The 22,259-nt window shown below is 40.0% G+C and overlaps 1 protein-coding gene across 8 annotated transcripts in view; it reads right to left on the bottom strand.

Annotated features, from left to right (window-relative positions):
• The window catches only part of ARHGAP28 (Rho GTPase activating protein 28), a 258,404-nt gene that overhangs the window by 89,752 nt on the left and 146,393 nt on the right, over positions 1–22,259 (bottom strand). For all 8 annotated transcript variants that reach the window (XM_058556686.1, XM_058556685.1, XM_058556684.1 and 5 more), the window contains 5 exons: positions 22,117–22,194; positions 16,465–16,627; positions 11,169–11,251; positions 8,189–8,386; positions 7,718–7,831 (listed from right to left, as the gene is read on the bottom strand). In XM_058556686.1, the coding sequence (XP_058412669.1) occupies positions 7,718–7,831; positions 8,189–8,386; positions 11,169–11,251; positions 16,465–16,627; positions 22,117–22,194 (636 nt within the window). The remainder of the gene's footprint in view (positions 1–7,717; positions 7,832–8,188; positions 8,387–11,168; positions 11,252–16,464; positions 16,628–22,116; positions 22,195–22,259) is intronic.

Below are 22,259 nucleotides of genomic sequence, written 5' to 3'. Positions count from 1 at the left end.
GAGAGAGCTGAAAACTGGATAAGAGGAACCCTTGCAACAAACAACAATCCTAATTCAGGTGGAAGAGGCAGGAATTCCCTTCTGGAAAGAAAAAATGCCACCTTCACAAGCTGCAGCGCTTCACAGCCGCCCAGGAACAGCCCTAAGGTACGCAGCCCTCCCTAGAGGAGCAGGGCTCTGAGCTGGGGAGCGCCCCCGCTGGGGACATTTTGTGGACCCAGCACAATCGAGATGAGCGGCATAATATCTGACTTTGCCTGCTACTAACAACATTGGGGAGTACCCCCAGAAAAGCTGGTTCACAAAGAAATTAAAGCCGGCTCTTAAAGGGCCCATGCAAAAACTCACCCATTTTGGAAAGCAACCTAAAATCACCAGAAAGAAAGGTGCACAGTCCTTTAGTGAAAAGAGACTCACTGGATAGGCTCTGAGTGCATCTCGATGAGAGGTGAGACCTCTCCAGGGACTGGGACACTGGCGGTGGCCATTGTTGTGACCTGGTATGAGTGTGCTGACACAGACGCTGGCAGATGCCATTGGAGTTCTTCCCTTGGCCTGCTAGCCCAGGGTCTGCCCCACCCACTAGAGCACCAATTTAATCCAGCTTAGCCAGGGCAGTCAGCCTAAGCCCTTGGGCAACTTGTGGGCCTGCATAGATTGGTGACTGGATTCTCTGCTGCCTGGCAAGTGGGTCCACCTCTGTGGGGCAGGGCATACACAAGGAGCAAGTGGAGAGTGTGGGGCGTTGGTGGAGTGTGTGGGGCTCCCACCTTGGAGAGATTGGGTCCACTGCTGGGGGTAGGGGCATGCGCATGGGGCAGGACTGTGTTGACTGTGTGTGTGGACCTGTGGGTGGCGGGGCTTGTCAGCTGCATAAGACTTGTGCTTCTCAAAGAGCCAGGTAGGGGATAGGCCCCACCTTCCAAAGCCTGAAACAACTGGGTGCTCCTGTGCCTGAGGTCAGCCCCACCCAGCTGAAATCCTCAGAGAGCTGACAAGAGCCTTATAGGCCAGAGGCTTATAGCAATTGTAAGCCCCTGAGCCTAACAACCAGCCACACGGAGGGCCTACACACTTAACAGAAAAACTGTAACAGGAATGTGCTGTTAAACCTTGCAGCCAACTGTGCTGGGGCTCCCCAGACCGGATAAAGAGACTGAAGGGCCCAGAACAACTACACACAGCTGAGCATTACGACCAGCCCACCAGGGGGACAGCTCAGCCTTCCTGGACACCTATGGGAAGAGCAACCCCACCACAACAGAAGGACACACGTAGCCCACACAGGGGTCACTCCTGGAACATTTGGAACTGGTGACAAGAGGGAAGCACACTGCTGGGCCTCATAAGGCATCACTTATATAAGGTCACCACTCCAAGATCAAGAGATGTAGCTGACCTACCTAATACTTGGACACAAGCAGGGAAAGAGGCAAAATGAGGAGGTGAAAGAATATATTCCAAGTAAGGAAACAGGACAAAACCCTAGAAAAGGAACTAAATGAAACAGAAATGAGCAACCTACCCAACAGAGAGTCCAAACAAAGAGTTTTAAGGATGCTCACTGATCTTGGGAGAAGAATGGGTGAACTCAGTGAGAAATCAACAAAGACATGGAAGATATAAAAAAGAACCAATCAGAAATGAAGAATACAATACTGGAAATGAAAAATTCACTAGAGGGACTCAAAAGCAGAGTAGAGGATACAGAAGAACAGATCAGTGAGCTGGACAAAAGACTGGAAGAAATCACCCAAGCTGAACAGATAAAAGAAAAAAGAATTAAAGAGTGAGGACAGTCTAAGGGACCTCTGGGACAACATCAAGTGCACTAACATCTGTGTCCTAGGTGTCCCAGAAGGAGAAGAGTGAGACAAAGGGGCAGAGAATTTATTTGAAGAAATAATAGCTGAAAACTTCCCTAAACTAAGGAAGGAAACAGACATCCAGGTACAGGAAGCACAGAGAGCGCCAAACAAGATAAACCCAAAGAGGCCCACATGAAGACACATCATAATTAAAATGTCCAGAATTAAAGCCAAAGAGAGATTCATAAAAACTGCAAGAGAAAGACAACAAGTTACATACAAAGAAAACTCCATAAGGCTATCAGCTGACTTCTCAGCAGAAACCTTTCAGGCTAGAAGAGAGTGGCACGATACCTTTAAAGTGCTAAAAGGAAAAAACCTACGGCCAAGAATACTCTACCTGGCAAGGTTATCATTGATAATGGAAGGAGAGATAAAAAGTTTCCCAGACAAGCAAAAATTAAAGGAGTTTGTCACCAAGAAACCAGTTCTACAAGAAATGCTAAAGGGACTTATTTAAGGGGGAAAGAGAATACCACAAATAGGAAAAATTATCTATTTACATGATAAGAGGGTAACAGATACAAACGCAGAAAAAAGGGGTTAGTATGATATCAAAAACATAAAATGTGGGAGGAGGGGAGTTATAGAGTACAGCTTTCAGATAGAGGTCAAACTAAAGAGACCATCAACTTAATATAGACTGCTATATACGTAGGTTACTGCATATGAATCCCATGGTAATCACAAACCAGAAACCTATAATAAATACACAAAAAACTGAGAGAAAGTAACCCAAACATAATACTAAAGAAAGCCATAAAATCACAAGGGAAGAGAGCAAGAGAAGAAGAAAGGAACAGAGAAGAACTACTAAAACATCAAGAAAAAAAGTTAAAAAATGGCAGTAAGTATGTACTTATCAATACCTACTTTAAATGTCAACGGACTAAATGCTCCAATTAAAAGGCATAAGGTGGTTGATTGGATAAAAAAAACAAGACCCATATATATGCTGCATACAAGAGACACACTTCAGACCTAAAGACACTCACAAACTGAAAGTGAAAGAATGGAAAAAGATACTCCATGCAAATGGCAATGAAAAGAAAGCTGGGGTAGCAATACTCATATCAGACAAAATAGACTTTAAAACAAAAACTGTAAAAAGAGACACAGAAGGGAACTACATAATGATCAAGGGAACAATCCAAAAGAGGATATAACACTTGTAAATATCTATGCACCCAGAGCACCTAAATATATAAAGCAATTATTAACAGACATAAAAGGAGAAATAGACAGTAACACAGTAATAGTAGGGGATTTAACACTCCACTTAACACCAATGGATAGATCAACCAAAGAGATCAATAAGGAAACATTGGCCTTAAATGACACACTAGAACAGATGGACCTAGTAGATGTATACAGAACGTTCCATCCAGAAACCGAAGAATACACATTCTTTTCAAATGCACATGGAACATTCTCCGGGATAGATCACGTATTAGGCCACAAAACAAGTCTCCATAAATTTAAGAAGATTGAAATAATACCAAGCATCTTTTCTGACCACAACAGTATGAAACTAGAAATCAACTATAAGAAGAAAATCAGAAAAGCCACAAATACGTGGAGATTAAACAAAATGCTACTCAACAATGATTGGGTCAATGAAGAAATCAAAGGAGAAATAAAAAAATACTTGGAGATAAATAAAAATGAAAATACAACATGCCAGAATTTATGAGATACAGCAAAAGGGGTTCCAAGGTGGAAGTTTATAGCAATGCAGGCCTATCTCAACAAACAAGAAAAATCTCAAATAAACAATCTAACAGTGCACCTAAAGGAACTGGAAAAAGAAGAACAAACAAAGCCCCAAACCAGTAGAAGAAGGGAAATAATAAAAATCAGAGCAGAAATAAATGAAATAGAGATTAAAAAACAACAGAAAAATTAATAAAACCAAGAGCTGGTTCTTTGAAAAGATAAACAAAATTGAAAAACCTTTCACTAGACTCACCAAGAAAAAAAGAGAGAAGGCTTAAATAAGTAAAATCAGAAATGAAAGAGGAGAAATTATAATGGAGACCTCAGAAATACAAAAGATTATAAAAGAATACTATGAAAAGCTATATGCCAACAAATTGGATAATCTAGAAGAAATGGATAAACTCTTAGAATCATACAACCTTCCAAAACTGGATCAAGAAGAAATAGAGAATTTGAATAGACCAATCACCAGTAAGGAGATCAAAACAGTAATCAAAAACCGCCCCAAAAATAAAAGTCCAGGACCAGATGGCTTCCATCATGAATTCTACCAAACATTCAAAGAAGATTTAATACCTGTCCTTCTCAAACTCTTCCAAAAAATTGAAGAGGATGGGAAGCTGCCTAACTCATTCTACGAAGCCGACATTACCCTGATACCAAAACCAGACAAAGACAACACAAAAAAAGAATATTACAGGCCAATATCACTAATGAACATCAATGCAAAAATCCTCAACAAAATACTAGCAAATCGCATACAATAATACGTTAAAAAGATTATACACCATGATCAGGTGGGATTTATTCCAGGGATGCAGGGATGGTTTAACATCCGCAAATCAATCAACATGATACATCACATTAACAAAACAAAGATGCAGAGAAAGCATTTGACAAGATACAGCATCCATTTATGATAAAAACTCTGAACAAAATGGGTATAGAAGGAAAGTACCTCAACATACCAAAGGCCATATATGACAATCCCACAGCTAATACCATTCTCAATGGTGAAAAGCTAAAAGCTATCCCTCTAAGAACAGGGAACAGACAAGGATGCCCACTTTGTCACCACTCCTATTTAACACAGTATTGGAAGTCCTAGCCAGAGCAATCAGGCAAGAAAAAGAAATAAAAGAGATCCAAATTGGAAAACTGTCACTATTTGCAGATGACACGATTTTATATATAGAAAACCCTAAAGAATCCACCAGAAAACTTTTATAAGTAATAAATGAACACGGTAAAGTTGCAGGATACAAAATCAACGTGCAAACATCAGGTGCTTTTCTATACACTAACAATGAAGCAGCATAAAGAGAAATTAAGAATACAATCCCATTTAAAATCGCAGCAGAAAGAATAAAATACCGAGGAATAAACTTAACCAAAGAGGTTAAAGATCTGTACGCTGAAAACTATAAAACATTGCTGAAAGAAATTGAAAAAGGCACAAAGAAATGGAAAGATATTCCGTGCTCTTGGATTGGAAGAATTAACATAGTTAAGATGTCCATGCTTCCTAAAGCCATCTATAGATTCAATGCAATCCTTATCAAAGTTCCAACAACATTTTTCACAGAAATAGAACAAAGAATCCTAAAATTTATATGGAACAACAAAAGATCCCGAATAGCCAAAGCAATCCTGAGAAAAAAGAACAAAGCTGGAGGTATCACACTCCCTGATTTCAAAATATACTACAAAGCTATAGTAACCAAAACAGCATGGTACTGGCACAAAAACAGATATATAGATCAATGGAACAGAATCAACAGCCCAGAAATAAACCCACACATCTATGGCCAGCTAATTTTCAACAAAGGAGCCAAGAACATACAATGGAGAAAGGGAAGTCTTTTCAACAAATGGTGTTGGGAAAACTGGACAGCCACAGGCAAAAAAATGAAAGTAGATCATTATCTTACACATACACAAAAATTAACTCAAAATGGATTAAAGACTTGAACGTAAGATCTGAAACCATGAAACTTCTAGAAGAAAACATAGGCAGTATGCTCTTCGACATTGGTCTTAGCAACATATTTTGAAGCACCATGTCTGACCGGGCAAGAGAAACAAAAGAAAAAATAAACAAGTGGGACTACAACAAACTAAAAAGCTTCTGCACAGCAAAGGAAACCATCAACAAAACGAAAAGACAACCTAACAATTGGGAGAAGATATTTGCAAACCATATATCTGATAAGGGGTTAATCTCCAAAATATATAAAGAATTCATACATCTCAACAACAAAAAAACTAACAACCCAATTAAAAAATGGGCAAAAGACCTGAACAGACATTTCTCCAAAGAAGATATACAGATGGCCAACAGACACATGAAAAGATGTTCAAAATCACTAACTATCAGGGAAATGCAAATCAAAACTACAATGAGATATCACCTCACGCCCGTCAGAATGGCTATAATTAACAAGACAGGAAACAACAAGTGTTAGAGAGGATGTGAAGAGAAGGGAACTCTCATACACTGCCGGTGGGAGTGCAAACTGCTGCAGTCACTATGGAAAACAGTAAGGAGATTCCTTAAAAAATTAAGAAAAGAACTACCATACAATCCAGCTATTCCACTGCTGGGTATTTATCCAAAGAACATGAAAACACCAATGCATAAAGATACATGCACCCTTGTGTTCCTTGCAGCATTATTCACAATAGCCAAGACTTGGAAGCAACCTAGGTGCCCATCAAGGGACGAATGGATAAAGAAGATGTGGTATATATACACAATGGAATACTACTCAGCCATAAGAAACAATGAAATCCAGCCATTTGTGACAACATGGATGGACATTGAGGGTATTATTCTAAGTGAAACAAGTCAGAGGGAGAAGGTCAAATATCATATAATCTTACTCATAAGTAGAAGATAAAAACAACAACAAACAAACACATCAAGACAGAGATTGGATTGGTGGGTACTAGAGGGGAAGGGGGGAGGGAGGAGGGCAAAAGGGATGATTAAGCACATGTGTGTGGTGATGGATTGTAATTAGTCTTTGGGTGGTGAACATGATGTAATCTATGCAGAAATAGAAGTATAATGATGTACACCTGAAATTTATACAATGTTATAAACCAATGTTACTGCAATAAAAAAATAAATAAATAAAAATTAAAAAAACAAAATAAATTTTAAAAAATTAAAAAAATTTTTCCCCAAATTTAAAGTACTGATTGTACTTGATCTGAAGTCACTTTGCCTATCTTCAGTAAGGGAATGCAGCCATTCATCATGATTGTGATAAATCAATTAGCAAATACTTCTACCGCACTGCCTTGGCATTTCCTATTCTTTTCCCTGGATGAACTTTCCCCTCCTTTCTTCAAAATGCTATCCATCCTTCAAGATGCAGCTCAAATGTCATTTGCTCCATGAAGGTGTCCACAATTTCCCATGTTGGAGCACATTTCTTTCCCCTTTGCATGGTCCTGGCACATTTCTGCACAACTGGTCTGGCACTTAATGCAATTCATGGTTCTTGAATACATTTCTCTCCCACATTACGTATAAGTTCCTTTAAGGGCAAAGTGAATTTTACGTACTTCTGCATCCTCCTCTCATGATCATCCTCAGATTAAATTAAAAAATAAAGATAATTCTTCTAAAACCTGTTTCCATTATGCGCTTCCACACAAACAACTGTGCTAATGCAAAAATTCTTTGGAATGCAATGAATTTACACAAAACAACTTGAGGATTAGATATTCTTTTAGAGTCCAATCACTAAAGAAATCTCTTTCTCTACTTAGTAGATATACTGGATACTGGATTGCCCTTAAAGCTAGTTCACAGGGACTAAAATGTTGATTTTCAGCTTTTGTGAGAACCATTTTAGCCTTAAATACTTAACAGAATATTAAACAATCTTTGAAGAGATATTTCAAGAACTTCAACCGAAAAGCACATAATTCAACAAAATGGAAAGGCCACAGTACTCTGTCATGGACACAATTTCCACAATGTTTATAGTCACAAGACCGTCCAATACTTTGTGAGAATATAAAATTTTTGGCTCTAAATTACAAGCTACTTTGTGCCTCACTTTGAGAAACAAAAGCCTGGGTAGTAACAATATTTGCACCTCATTTACCGTCATTACCTCTCGTTCTATAGTCTTCCTCCTTAGCAGCTTTCTGACACTTGGGAGCTGCTTCTTTAACAGCATGGTGGCTTCATTCATTCTTCTGACTTGAGTGATCAAGAAAGATGGAACCTGGAGAAGAAGCATAGCTTGACTAGAAGGAAAACACTTGACTTAAACCTCCCTAGTAGATTCTGTCTTCAGTTATGGTAACTCCTGCCGGCCACTCAGTATCCTGGAACCAGGAAGTGTGCCATTTGTCCTTGTAAAGATTAGAAAAAACTATTAGGACTCCTGTTTAAAAGGGAGAATGAGTTCAGGAGCAGCCCTAAAGAGCATATAAAGATACCACAAGCAACCTGGGATTATCTTCTCATATTTCCTCCCTGTGACTAAAGGCAGTGCTTGCTCAAGGAGCCTTTACATTTCCTGGGTGCTGGTGGACCACAGAGGAGAGGAGAACATCACAGGCATCGCATCGTTACTCACCTTCCACAAAATTTTCTGGTACTTAAGCATTAGGCGGATGATGTGGGCTGCGGTGTTTGCTAACAGTAATTCTTCATAATCAGAATGTTTGCTTCTACTGAAGAAAAGGTTCGGCGCCATTACAGTAGAAATGTTCCACATACTCATCCGGTTTTTTGATTCGTTGGCAATCACTTTATTGAAGAACGTCATGAGGGCCTAACAAGAAACAACATTGTGTCACACTATTGTCAATTATCAAAACGCACCACTGATTGCTGGCATTCATTTCTACACCCATTGACTGCATCTCTGGAAAACTGTCAGAAGTATAGAATGGTTAAATGTGTCATGTTTCCTCTTTAATTGCTCAAAAATGCTAATGAGAAATGTGAACAGTTTGTCCAATTGTCTGCTGCATAAAAGTAGCTCCATTTTTATGGAGTTCATTATACTGGAGACTCTATAAACAAGAGTTTGCATTTCTTTATTTTCCTTTATCCTAAACAAGTTTGATAAATATTAAAATTAAATAATAAACTGGGAAGAGAAGACCCTGCAGTTCATATAAATATGAAATGCAGTGTCGTTGTGAAGGAAGAAAAGTAATTCTAAAAACACCCTTAATTTAAAGCATTACTGTGGGGAACTATTTGCTGTTTCCTTGGGAAAGGAAAACCCGTTTAAAAACACCTGAGTATCTCATTCCTCAGCACAAAGGCAAACTCAACTGAAAATTTTTAAAAATTTTACTTTTGGGATATCATTTTTCTACTGCTTTTCAATTTTGGAATCTTCAGCAGACCAAAGGAAAATGCTTACATGCAGCTGTTCTAAGCAAAAAAAAAAAAAAAAAAAAGAAAGAAATATTTGAGAGAGCTAAATAAAAGTTCGGCTGAGCTACCAAAATATAGATGCTTATCAGAATCTTTTGAAATTCACCAAGAGGACTGAAATCCTAAAAGGAAATGCTGTTTGGTTTTCCAAGTTTGAATTCTGCTACAGTATTTGTAATGAGAAAACGATAATAATAGTTAACATTTATTTGAGGGTTTATTTTAAGCTGGGCATTATTCTTAGTACTTTATATATATCCACTCATTTTATCATCATTCCGGACCCTGTGAGGTAGTTCACAGGGGCTAAAACGTCGACTTTCTTATTTATTATTAATATCTTTTTATTAACGACAATGAGGAAATTAAGGTGGCGAGGGACTGAGTGCGTTGCCCAGCGTCGGTAAATTATGTGGGAGAGCAAGGACTGGATCCAAGGAAACCTGACTCTTGAGCCAGAGCTCGTCATCTGTACACCACGCTGGCTTCAGTCTTCATTCCAGTCACAATTTAGAATGGGGGAGAGAGAGAGAGAGAGAGAGTATATGCGCGTATAACATCTACACCAGTCCATGTTGTTTCTTGAGGATCTTCTATTAGAAATGTATCGAATTATTTGATAATTGCTGCATCCTCAGGCATATGAAAGGGTAGATGACATTTTGACCCAGATATCTGATACCAGATGCAGTCTTTTTTTTTTTTTTAAATAAAAGAACATTGTTCAGACAAAGCCAAAAAACAAGCTAATAAATTTCCGGCTTTTGAAAAATTACCAAATTGTATTAAAAACAAACATTCTTCTGCTATAGCCAATCCCCATCCTTGGGTTGAGAATATACTATAATTGACATAGATGTTTTCACTATGTAGGAGGAAAGGTCCTCACCAAATTTAAATGTCTGATAAGAGGGAGCCCTAAGAATCATCTTTGTTTTCAGCAATATATTTACTGGCCTCAAAATTATAGGCTCTAGGGGCCAGCCCGGTGGCGCAAGCGGTTAAGTGCGCGCGTTCCGCTGCGGCGGCCCGGGGTTCGCCGGTTCGGATCCTGGGCGCGCACCAACCCACCGCTTGTCAAGCCATGCTGTGGCGGCGTCCCACATAAAGTAGAGGAAGATGGGCACGGATGTTAGCCCAGGGCCAGTCTTCCTCAGCAAAAAAGAGGAGGATTGGCATTGGATGTTAGCTCAGGGCTGGTCCTCCTCACAAAAAAAAAAAAAAAAAAAAAAAAATTATAGGCTCTTTCCAATGCATCCTTACCTCAATTTCATTTCAAAGATTCTAAACATCTGTTGTACTTATAACAAATTTCCAATGTATACAGAGTCAATATCAAAATAGCAAGAGAAGCTTTTATTTTTACCAACATATGGCAAAGAAATGAATTTGAAATAAAGGGAGAGATATTTGGGATGAAGAACTACGGAATATGATTCTATCAAATGTTCTATGTTAATGGAGAAGTCACTTTTCTGAGCTTAATTTTCCTAATCCACTAAATGACAAGATCCTATCAGGTGATCTCTAAAATTCTGAGATTCTAGAATTCTTTAAATTGAATTATGTTCATAAATTGTAAGGCATGGACATTTTAGAAAATCATTTAAATCAGTGATTTCAAATTTCCTCCCCAAAGACACTCCTCAGATATTTTGCCACTCGACTGAAGTGAGCAGCTGAGGACCAACAACTGCAGAGCTTTAATTCTACAACTGACATAATGGTCTCATTTATTTCTGACATTATTCAGTGTAAGTCTTCCATCTTTGCTTCTCCTGCTGCTAACCCTAGCCCAGTGCCTGGGACGTCGCAGACACTTAATATCTCTTAATAGATGGAATGAATGAAACTAAAGTGTTCAAAGAAGATTCCAGGATTTACATTCTTTCGTGTCTTCCTCAGGAGACCAGCAGTGGGAACATGGAAAGGCAGTAGGTTTGCAGCGTGCTCAGCTGGCTTGGTAAATTGTCACCTCGGTTTTCATTTTTCCATCTGTGCCATTTCCTCTGACCAGTAAGAGCCAGTGACAGACCATGGGTTGATACCACATGCCTGGGCTGCGTCCCATACGACATACCTGGGCTGTGTCCCTGCTGGCATCAGGCAGCGCCATGACCGTGAGGCCAATACCACATACCTGGGCTGCGTCCCATACGACATACCTGGGCTGTGTCTCTGTTGGCGTCGGGCAGCGCCATGACCATGAGGTGTAAGGCTTGAAACTGCACTTTGACGTGAGGCCCACCTAGCAAGAAAACAGAAATAACCACACATTTTGAACAACACTGATGCATTCTGACAGCACTTCTTGCTAACATCTGGTGGCATAGGAGGGCTCCTGGTGGCTTTCCACGGTCAGGAATCAGGTTTTGTGCCCAACAACTTGAATCTGTTCGTTGGACAGCAGTATCAGTCTATCAACTCCTCTTTCACATCCCACGACGCCACTGAAAAGGCAGGTGGCCAACGAAATCCTCCAGATAATTCTGGATCTGTAGAACATTTCCCTTTTCAAAGTGCTGTCACAGGTCTTGCTTTACTTTCATGCTATAAATGGAAGGCTTGAAGCTCAATTCAAGAGAAAAGAAATCTTGCTTCCACATAATGAGGCAGCAAAGTATAATTGTTAGGAGCATAGATCCCAGAACCAGGTTCAAATCCTGCATCAACCACTTAGTCACTGAGTGACCTTGGACAGCTATTTAACCCCTTGCTGCTTCTATTTTATCCTCTGTAATATGGCAGTAGTCATCCCACCCACCTCAGCGGGCTGTCATGCAGATTAAATGAGTTAGTATCTGTGGAGTGTTTACATTGGTACCTGTACCGATGTTACTTGTACATGTGTTTGTTCTTGTTATTATTATTAATGATACTTATTCTAGATCTTAAACGGACATTAAGAGAAGGTGACTGTAGTTGGATCTTTGGAGATCTTGGGTATTGTATTCCTTGACAATGACAGAAGATGGTGCCAGAGGGTGGCATTTATACTATGTTCTCAGTGGGGCTCTTTTCCCAGTTTAGGGAAAGGATTTTAGGGATTCCATCCACTAATGGGTAATCCATAACCAGCTGTGCTGAAAAGGTAAGTATAGCAGAGCACCTAGGCTTTGCTTTGTCTCTATATTCTCTTCACAATGGTCTCTTAGTGGGGAGTTCCTGGAGGAAAGCATTATGTTCTAGAATCCTCAGGGAGTTCTCAAGTTGAAGGAAGATCTATCTATTTATATTCAGTGGATAAAAGGCAGTCAGCTGCCTGTAAAAGGTACTTAGCTTTACAGTGGTGGAAACACTGTTGTGACAAGCTACTAGGTTACAGGAGTTTGGGTGAACCGGAGTTAGGAGTAAATGACTAACGTATACAGCCATGTAATGAAGGGATGGTTGGAAGGAGTATTTATAGGATCGTATCATATTGTCTCAGCACAATCCCCATGTGGGTTTTTAGAAATTTATGTCAAATTTGTAAACAGAAACGACACAGGTCCAAGATGTTTTTGAAAATGGCTAATGCACATTGATGTGAGTTTGCCTGAATAACAGGAATTATCAGGAGAATATCTCAGTGCAAAGCATTTAGGGACAAATAAGGCATTATTTTATTTTATTTTTTTTAATTTTTATTTATTTATTTCCCCCAAAGCCCCAGTAGATAGTTGTATGTCATAGTTGCACATCCTTCCAGTTGCTGTATGTGGGACGCGGCCTCAGCATGGCCGGACAAGCGGTGCCTCAGTGCGCGCCCGGGATCCGAACCCGGGCCGCCAGCAGCGGAGCACGCGCACTTAACCGCTAAGCCACGGGGCCGGCCCATAAGGCATTATTTTAACGCATAAACTGCAGGATAAGGGCTGTCTATAATCTTCCAATGCGACTCAAAAAATCCTCTATTGGGGGTGGACAACAGATACAGATGCAGGTTCTGTCTTTCTACAAATTTCAGAGAAATTATGAAGTTCCCTTTAAGATTAAGAAGCTAAACTGTCAAATAATCCATTTTCATTTTACTTAGGAAACCTGGCCCTACACTGTTTTGTGGTTAACAGTTTTGTAGTTAATTCATTTATTGCATCCTAGTTTCCTGAGGTCATTATAGTCACACGTCGCTTAACGATGGGGACACGTTCTGAGAAAAGTGTCGTTAGCCGATTTTCGCATTGTGCAAACATCATAGAGAGTAGTTACACAACCTAGATGGTACAGCCTACTACACACCTAGGCTATATGGTACTAATTTTACGGGACCACCAAATATGTGGTTGGTCATTGACTAAAACGTTGTTATACGGTGCATAACTCTATCTTCCCAGAAAATTATTCAACTTTTCATGAAAGTATCTAAGATTTGATTGATGAACTATTAGTCTTTTAATTTTATGAGTAATTTTTGGGCCAACTTTGAAAAGAGAAAGTAATTACACTAGTGGAAATGACTCTACATTCTCCAAATTCCATTTTAGAGTATAAAGAAGCGCAGCTTAAACACACACGTCCACAATTCTCCCTTCAGAAAATCTCCTTACAGCTAGCGCTTACTCTAGGTGGCAAAAAGGCCATTTTCCCTGCTAGTAGCTAGTAGCAGCCCAGAACTCTGGGCTTCCTGCAGGGTTGGCTGGTATCACATCAATCACTACAATACACTGTGTGTCACTTTCAAAATCATACAAAGAAATGTGGACTTCTCTCTGAACCTTTTCAGGCTATTTTCCAGAGTCTCTCCTTTCAATGGAATGTACTGGCTGCAGTCAGATAGGGAACAACAATGTTAAGGAAAACTAATTTATTTGTATATTTTTCTTAAATGTGATTCTCTGAATAGGTCTGGCATTAGATGTTTGACTCCTCCTTGCATAATTTCATAATACCAAACAAAAACGAAAACAACTCTCTGTGGCACCAGTTTGTATTGATGAATTGTTTAGTATATAAACCACAGATGAAGGCGAAGCTAGTATCCCTGCAGCTCATTTTCCAGGACAGCAAAAAATTTTCTTTACAGAAAATCCTGTGTTTTCTGGACTTACAAATAAAGGGAGGGAATTCTGCTTCTGGCATGGTGGAGTAAGCTCCTCCCTGATCAACCCTCCTGAAGATAATAAACTCTGGACAAAGCACAAAAAACAACTACCTGAGGCAGCGGAGAATGAACAAAAGCAGGCGGATCTAGAAGAGGATTGGACATTTGGAATTAGGGAACAGCACAGGGATAGTGTTCCATTTTTCTGGCTTTTAATCTGGGGTCAGGCCACAGTCAGTGCTGTATGGGGTGGCTAAAACTCCACAAGAAAATCCCAGTCTTTCTGGCCTGAACAACTAGGGTAGTACAGGTTTCAGAATGACCACAGCCACTGGGAAGTTATGGGAGAATCCCAGAAACGAGAGGTCAAGAGAGGGAAGATCCTGATTCTGGTATAAAATTCACCAAAATCTTAGCTGACCCATGAACCATGCATGTGTGGAGTAGCACAGGTAAGGATTAGATAACTGAACTGAGAGTGAGTTGAGCTGCTGTACAAAAGACCCTTGGCAATTTGAGTTCAGCCAAGCAAATTGTCTGCTTAAAAACAAACAAAATCAAAACAAAAATCCACACTCTTTGGAGAAATATTACAGAATGCAGAGTCTCCAAAATACAATATTCACAATGTTCAGGATATAGTTGAAACTTACTTGACATATAAGACTGACCCATTCTCAAGGGATAAGACAATCAACAGAGATAGACCCTGAGATGACTCAGATGTTCGAGCTAGCAGACAAAGATTTTGAAGAAGCTATCACAACTATGTTCAGTGATGTGAAGGAAAACATTCTTATAATGAATGAAAAGACAGGCCATCACAGCTGATAAACAGAAAATACTTAAAAAGCACCAACTGGAAATTCTAGAACTGAAAAAATACAGTATCTGAAATAAAAGAATGAAGGGAACTAGCTCTTCTCTCTTTCTCTGCTAGTTTCTCTCATAAAACAAAAATGCTAGATCTTGGGGCTGGCTTGGTGGTGTAGTGGTTAAGTTTGTGTGCTCTGCTTCAGTGGCCTGGGGTTTGCAGGTTCGAATGCCGGGCGCGGACCTATGCACGGCTCATTAAGCCATGCTGTGGCAGCATCTCACATACGAAATAGAGGAAGATGGGCACAGTGTTAGCTCAGGGTCCAATCTTCCTCACCAAAAAAAAACAAACAAAGAAATGCTACATCTTACAAAGAAAAGAGATATTGCTCACAGATGACATGTGAATTAAAGCTTGGAAAAGAACTGCCTTACCTATTGTATTCTCTTCTCTGAAGACACATAGGGTTATTTTATGAATCTGGATTAGTTAAAAATTTTAAAGATTTGGAACCTACTAATTTTTAGGACAAATCTTCTCATACAACTTAAGCTCTGACTATTATTTTGTTCCACTGTGGTGTAAGGATTTTATAGCTCTGGTTGTAAATTGGCAGATGCAGATATCACTTGTTAGGTTCATACAGTGTTTTAAAATTTGAATTTGTGGCTAAAATTTTCAAATCAAGAGTTTTCCCATTAAAGCTTGGATTTTGGCTCTCACTCCTGCATGGTAACCATTTTCTAGAGCTGAGCAGCGGTCAACCTCTTTATATGGGGTTTGTCCTCTCAATCTGGCCACAGCCCTTTTTTGTCCATGTAGAGTCACCATTTACTTAACATGCTTGTACCTATTTTGGTTTGTGACCCCTGAATTTCTCAAGTTAGTAGTCAAATCCCCCACTATCTAGCCCCATTCCACTTTTCTAAATTTCTCTCTTGTCACACCCTCCACGATATTCAACCCTTAGGTTGAAGCCATGCCTAATTATTCCCTCACTGCCAAATACAACACACCCATTCTAGTTTCTATGCTATTTTACAAGTAGTTCACTTAAGGCCTCATCTATATGACTTTGTAATTTTCAGAAACACTTTGTGATATTGTAATTTTCAGAGACAAAGCACTTTCTGTGCAGCATTTATTGTGTGCCATATCATCAGACTCAGGACCTCAGATTTAAAAAAGAGAGAGATCTTATATTTCTTGAAGGACTGTTACACATCAGGCACTATTCTAGATGTCTTCATTCAATATCCACAACCCTGATAAGTAATTATTATTTGTAATTTACACATGCAGCAATGAAGCTCAGAAAGGTTGACTGCATGGTTAACAGATGGTTGAGCAGAAATTCACACTTCAAGAGCCTGGTCTTTCTGCAAACCTCTCTGCCTTTGAAGGATTATAAAACCTTCTAACTCATACCTACCAGACTTAGATATATAAATATGCAAAGAGATAACTATTTACCATCCAATTCAATATTTCACTGAGCATTGCCAGGAAATAGAAAATCTATGCATCTAGGATCACATTTGATTATGTATCTTTCTTCTGCTCTGTGTCACTCTGTTGACTTTATATCTTAGTCCATTCATGCTTAACTTCTTCCACTTACTTTCCATTAGAGTGATGAAGGCAGGTATATATTCCACAGGGAAGAGAGAGGTGGGTAGTTCTCTGAAAAATGCTTTCAACATTACTGCAGCTTCTCTATGGCACATTTTGTCCCATTTAAATTTATCAGCATTAAACTTGGCATCCAGTTCTTCACGGTATTGCTGAAAATCAAAGACAACAGTCAATATTCAATGAATTTTTACTACCTGACCCTCCTTTTCTCCTTTGAAAACTGAATTACATAAACTATTTTTGTAAAGTGATTGGAAAGCCAATATCTACTAAGCCTAACTTTTTTCAACATGATTAAAGAATTAAAATAGCTCTTTCAGATTGAATTTTAAAAAACTGTTTTCTGAAATCTTTTTAGAGAAATGTTAATCTTGAAATAATTTGCTAATTCAATACAAATATAAAAGTTCTTTACTCAGATCATAGTTTCATTTATGTGGCTTTGGCAGAATACAACCTATTTCCACATGGCAACCGCACTGCTGGGTTCTGACAAAGCCTCCACTTTCCTTCTTCCATGGTCCCCTCCTTCTGCCACCCTGCCAGCTATTTCTAAATTAGAGCAAGGACGTGCATGTCTCAGCTGGCTCACACACGAGCGAGAAACATCCCAGTGAAAGAGCTCTGACCTCGCTGCAACCTGTGGACCAATGACATCTTCCTGGGGCAGCTACAGCAGAGTTTTATGCCAAGATATACACATGTCTTCCACATGTTTGCATACTTGCTCAATCCTTCATAAGGTTTGGAACACTGTCTAAATACTTAGAAAAAGTCTGTAAGCCTCCATACGTTGTACTTGGGTCACACATTTTACATTATCGATTCATTTGATTATCAGTGCCACCCATTCTCCACGTTTCTTTTTCAAAGTTAAACTCATTTTCTACTGCTCCCTTGAACTACAGGGAGTAATAGTCAGTTCCCTGGCCAACACTAACTGCTCCAAAAAGGATACTTAGAAAGAGAACTCAGAAAACCCTCAGTTTCCTTCAGGCCTCTGCTTTATTCTCATGAGAACCCTAATTCTTCCAGCCTTGACCATTCACTGCCACAGTCAGTTTGCACATCTGATCTTTTCCTCCCAAGGAGTGGCACATCTACCAGCCCAGACATAAATGCTCTCACGGCTCCCAGAGCCTGCAAAACAGGGGGCGCCTTGGCAGGGCATATCTCTTACAGAAAAACAGACATGATTCCGAGCCACCCTCTAGCCCCTACTGATGATATTGAAAGGAGATTTTCTTCTTGTCCTTAAGAAGCTCTCAAACTAACAGGACTAATACAGCTAATCAAGCAACTCTTTGCTGATAAATACACTTTGTAAAGCACTGAAACATATATATAAAGTCCTTTCTAGAATAAAAGAGATAGAGCATAGACTGGGCTCTGGGAAGAGAAGGACGCATAACATCCATTCTTTGCCTTTAGGCATCTTGTAGTCCAGTGGATGGGACTATTTCATGAACTCATAATGCTAATTCAGGGTGTTAAATGCTATAAGAAATGTCATGTATTGAGTGCTATGCAGCCATGAAAGAGGAGAATCAAACTCTGCTGGGGCCAAGTCTTGAGAACTGGTGAAGAGCTTTCCAGGGGAAGAGAAAATAGAAGGGTACTCTGGATAGAAGAAACTGCTCAAGCAGTGATACAAATGCAAGGAGACCCAGTGGGTCTGGGAACTCCAGTTAGCTCGTGTTGCTGGAGCATCATGCGCATGGAGGAAAGGAGAGAGAGATCAGACTGGGAAGCAGACCACAGCAGATCCTAAGGGGACTGGACTTCATTCTGCAAGCAGTGAGGCAACATGGAACATTTCTAAGCAAAAGAATAAGAAGGTGAGATTTATCTTTCCTGACAGCCAGATGGAAAAGTGATTTGAAGGAGTGTAGAGCTCGATGCTGGTTGGGGAGCAGGCTAGAGACAAGGAAACCAGTTATCAGGCCAAGGCACTGTTTTTGGTGACGGATAATCAAGGGCTAACCTGGATAAACAGCTGTAAGACAGAAAAGAGAGGTGGCATTTAAGAAATGCCCAGGAGGGAAAATTCTCAAGAATCAGTGATGGATTGAACATGAGACTTAGAGGGAGAAATAACTGTCCAAGGTGATTCTCAGATTGCTGGCTGCAGTAATGGGCAGATGGAGGTGTTGTTAATAGGAAATAGAGGAGGAGGAGCAAATGTTTTCCATCCACTGCCTGGTACCACCGCAGTGAAGCAAAGGAAAATTGTTTTCAAGTGCAGGAAGCACCGGTGAGAGCAGAATAATCCCAGTTCATCTCCCACATCCCTCTGCCATGGAAAGCTACCTGAAACACTAATATGACCATCACTGTAACCCGCCAGTGGTTCCCTGTCACTTAAGAGGCAACATGGGTCCAGTGTCACAAGCAAATCTATAACTAGCGTCTTTGAGTTTTTATCCCAATTTCACAACTGACTAGTTGTATGTCCTGTGCCTTAAGTTTCTCTTTGTGTGATAGGGATATTAAAATGACCTCATAGAGATTATATCAGCTAATATAACTAAAGCTAAGGGGCCAGGGCCTGCCATACAGTAAGTGCTCAGTAAATGCCGGCTGCTCATTGCATCCCCCTCCTCTGGGTCTGTTACAATCTTTAGTATTATTACTACGGGAAAACTGTGCATATGTGGTGTGGATACTTGGGTAGTAATATCACTTCATCTTGTCTAGATGGCCAGTATAAAACAAAACTGAGAGAAAGAATGTCCTCTCGGCTTTGACCAGAGCAGACTGTGGACCGTAGGCGCAGAGCTGCCACTTCCATGGTCCTAAACATGAAACCACATGAACCAGGCATTGAATTTACCCCACCAAAGATGGGGAGCATTTAAAGGTTAAAGAAGTCAGGTCTTCTGTCCAGTGTTAATGGAATACTAGGCAAGGGTCAGAAGCCATGTCCTAATCTCCTCTGCGCAAATATACAGCCTGCTTCCATTTTTGAGGTAGTTTTATAAAAATGCAAATGATCCACCTTCAGCTTCCAAACCAGTTCAGGAGGGGAAACCAGCAGACCAGGTAACGTAATTATAAAACGCTGAGCACAACCTCAGAATAATTGAAACGAGTCAAAAAAGAAAACCTCACATGTCAAACAGTCTGCCTTCCTCCATAAAATATATTCCCCAGTGTCTGGCTCAAATTTCTGTCCTTTTGGAAAAGAAAATCATTGCAAACACCAAAGCATTAAATTGGTTCCAAATGATCTGCAGCCTCAAATACAGGAACAGGCTCTGCTGTTGTGTGCTCTGTTGGCTAAAACCAGCAGCTTCCCCTCAGGGCTGCTTCCTGGGCAGTCCTTCCAGGCTCTGAAAGCACAAACCCGGCTGGATTGTTCATAATGATACATTAGTGTTAGTGTCAGCCACTTGGCAAAATTTGAGGATAATTACAATGGAGTTTTTTTTAACTTTCTTTCCCCAAGCACATTTCTTAAAAAAATAGTCTAACAGATAAAATTACACACACAAAAAAAATAGTTTAAAGCTTGAACAGAGAAGAAAAATAAAGACCCTTTAACATATCAAGTTACAGTGTCTTTCTAACAGAAATATTCCCCTGTTTCTGTTCACTGACCCAGATGTCTGTCACACTGGCTTCCTGGAGCTCAAATCATGAAAACATCTGGATTACATTTTTCGGACTAACAAGAGATGGAATAAACAGGCTGAAACTACATAAAACTGATCAGGAAAGGGACTTTCACCTAAATGTGGTTTAGGAATGTATGTGCCTATAAGAACACTTCGAAGGGATTATTAGCCTTTGATAAGCATTTTCAGTCAAAGATTAGCTAAAGAAAAGTAACATCTGCTATGATGTTAAATTTCATGCAACAAGAAATGTCGTGTGATATTTTCTTCTTTTGAGAATTTTGAAAAAGAGAATTTTAAATTATATCCATTATGTTTTTCACACACACACACAGGAGCCAGTAAGAATATGTGCAAATACAACTTCCCAGTTATGGAAGGAAGTTTAGAGGGATGGAGTCTAATTCTGTTTAGAAAATTCGTTTCTCTGACTTCATTTTGGTTCTCTGACTCTACAGAAATAACCAAAGATTTAACCAAAACTAGTGACAGCTTTCATCCTCAGATTTAGGATACATTTATTCAGAAGTATATATAACAATCATACCTATGAGAACCTGAGACGAAAAGCAGATTCAATTTAGAAAGTAGAAACCTAAAGGAGCCACTAGAATTTTCCTGCCTTCCCAACAAACTTGTGCCAATATTTGGCAACCTCCACTCCCAGGGAAGTTACAACTCTCCAAAATGCCCCAACCCCTTCTGCCATTGGCAGTGTGATGGACTGCTCAGATCTCCCTTCAAAAAAGAACCTGCCATCCATCTGCAAAAAATCCAGGTAGCTGACTCCCCCAGCTGTTACCATCTTCTCTTCTGCCTCATCATCTTCTTCACAGGAAGCTCTGGCAATGACCCAGGGCAGAGTGGAGGCTGAGGCCTGGCCCACCCTGCCCCGTGCAGGGCGGCTCCACAGGGCTAACTAGCAGGCCTGTGTCTGGTCTGAGGCTCGGTCTGCCCCATGCTGCCTCCTCCCCTCTGTCTTTCAGAAGCGCTACCCTCCAATGACCCTCTTCTACTCATAACTCAACCCCAGCATCTACTTTCTGCAGGTTCTGGTAGACGCAGCCTATCTATTCGGTTTCCACTCAGAAAAACACCTTGCCACACTTCTATATAAAAACTCTGAGGCTTCTGATACAGATAAAATTTCCCAAAACACATACCAAAATGATTAACCAAGAGACGCTTCCCCGCCTCTACACATTTCTTTTTAATAGTTCTAAACACAACCACGTTCACTGTCCCTCACTCTGAGACTTTTTCTCAAGGATTCACCATTTAAAACTGCCTAGGTTTTCATGTCCAGCCGGGGGCTGATCGGAGGGGAGGGAGGAACTCTTCATCGTGGGTGCCCACCGGTAGACTAAGTGGGATATCTTACTGGAAATTTATGATAAAAGCTTTTCTTTTCTAAGGACTCTTTCCTTTACTCTACTGTAGAGTTTTCCACCATATAGAAGTAAGAAGGATTCACACTGCACGGGTGGTTTTACATGTAGAAAGGAACACTGCTTTAAATGGAAGTGGGTTTCGGAATTGCTGAGTGAGTATTCTAGTGGTTACGGCCCTTCCTACAAACGCTCACAAGGCCTTGCATTAAAAAGAGAGCCAAAAAATGTTTCTAAGTTTAAAGCAACCAATCATGGAAAAAAGGGCTCATCTAATATTGGCTTAGTGAATTCCAAGACTGAGAGGAACACAGCAAACGGAAGGGTTTAACCCCAAAACAGTGATGGGACATTTCGACTTTTCCAAACTAAAGACAAGCAGCAGTGTTTGATGGTGAATTGATGTGTTGTTTTGTTGTTGTTGGGTTTTGTTTTTGTTGTTTTAATTTAAAAGGATACACAATTCAGGATCATGGAATAACATTTAATCATAGATATCGAGGAGTAGACGACAGGGCCAAGTGATAGTATCAGCAACAACAACAACAACAAAGGATTCGATATCCCGTGCTGATGTGGACTGCGTCTAGCTAGCTTAGATCTCTAACCAGGAAGAGAAAAAATGCTCAGTACCTTGACTTTGGCAGTACATCCTGAAAGTCGAAAAATTCCTTCAGATTCCAGACCCGATTCCTCAACTTTCTCAAAAAACTAAAAAGCAATGATACATTACAAAAATAAATACCTCCTTATGATCACAGACATCTGAAATAACA

This window comes from Diceros bicornis, chromosome 16 (assembly GCF_020826845.1).
Source record: "Diceros bicornis minor isolate mBicDic1 chromosome 16, mDicBic1.mat.cur, whole genome shotgun sequence".
NCBI lineage: Eukaryota > Metazoa > Chordata > Mammalia > Perissodactyla > Rhinocerotidae > Diceros > Diceros bicornis.
This window is presented reverse-complemented; position numbering and strand designations above follow the sequence as displayed.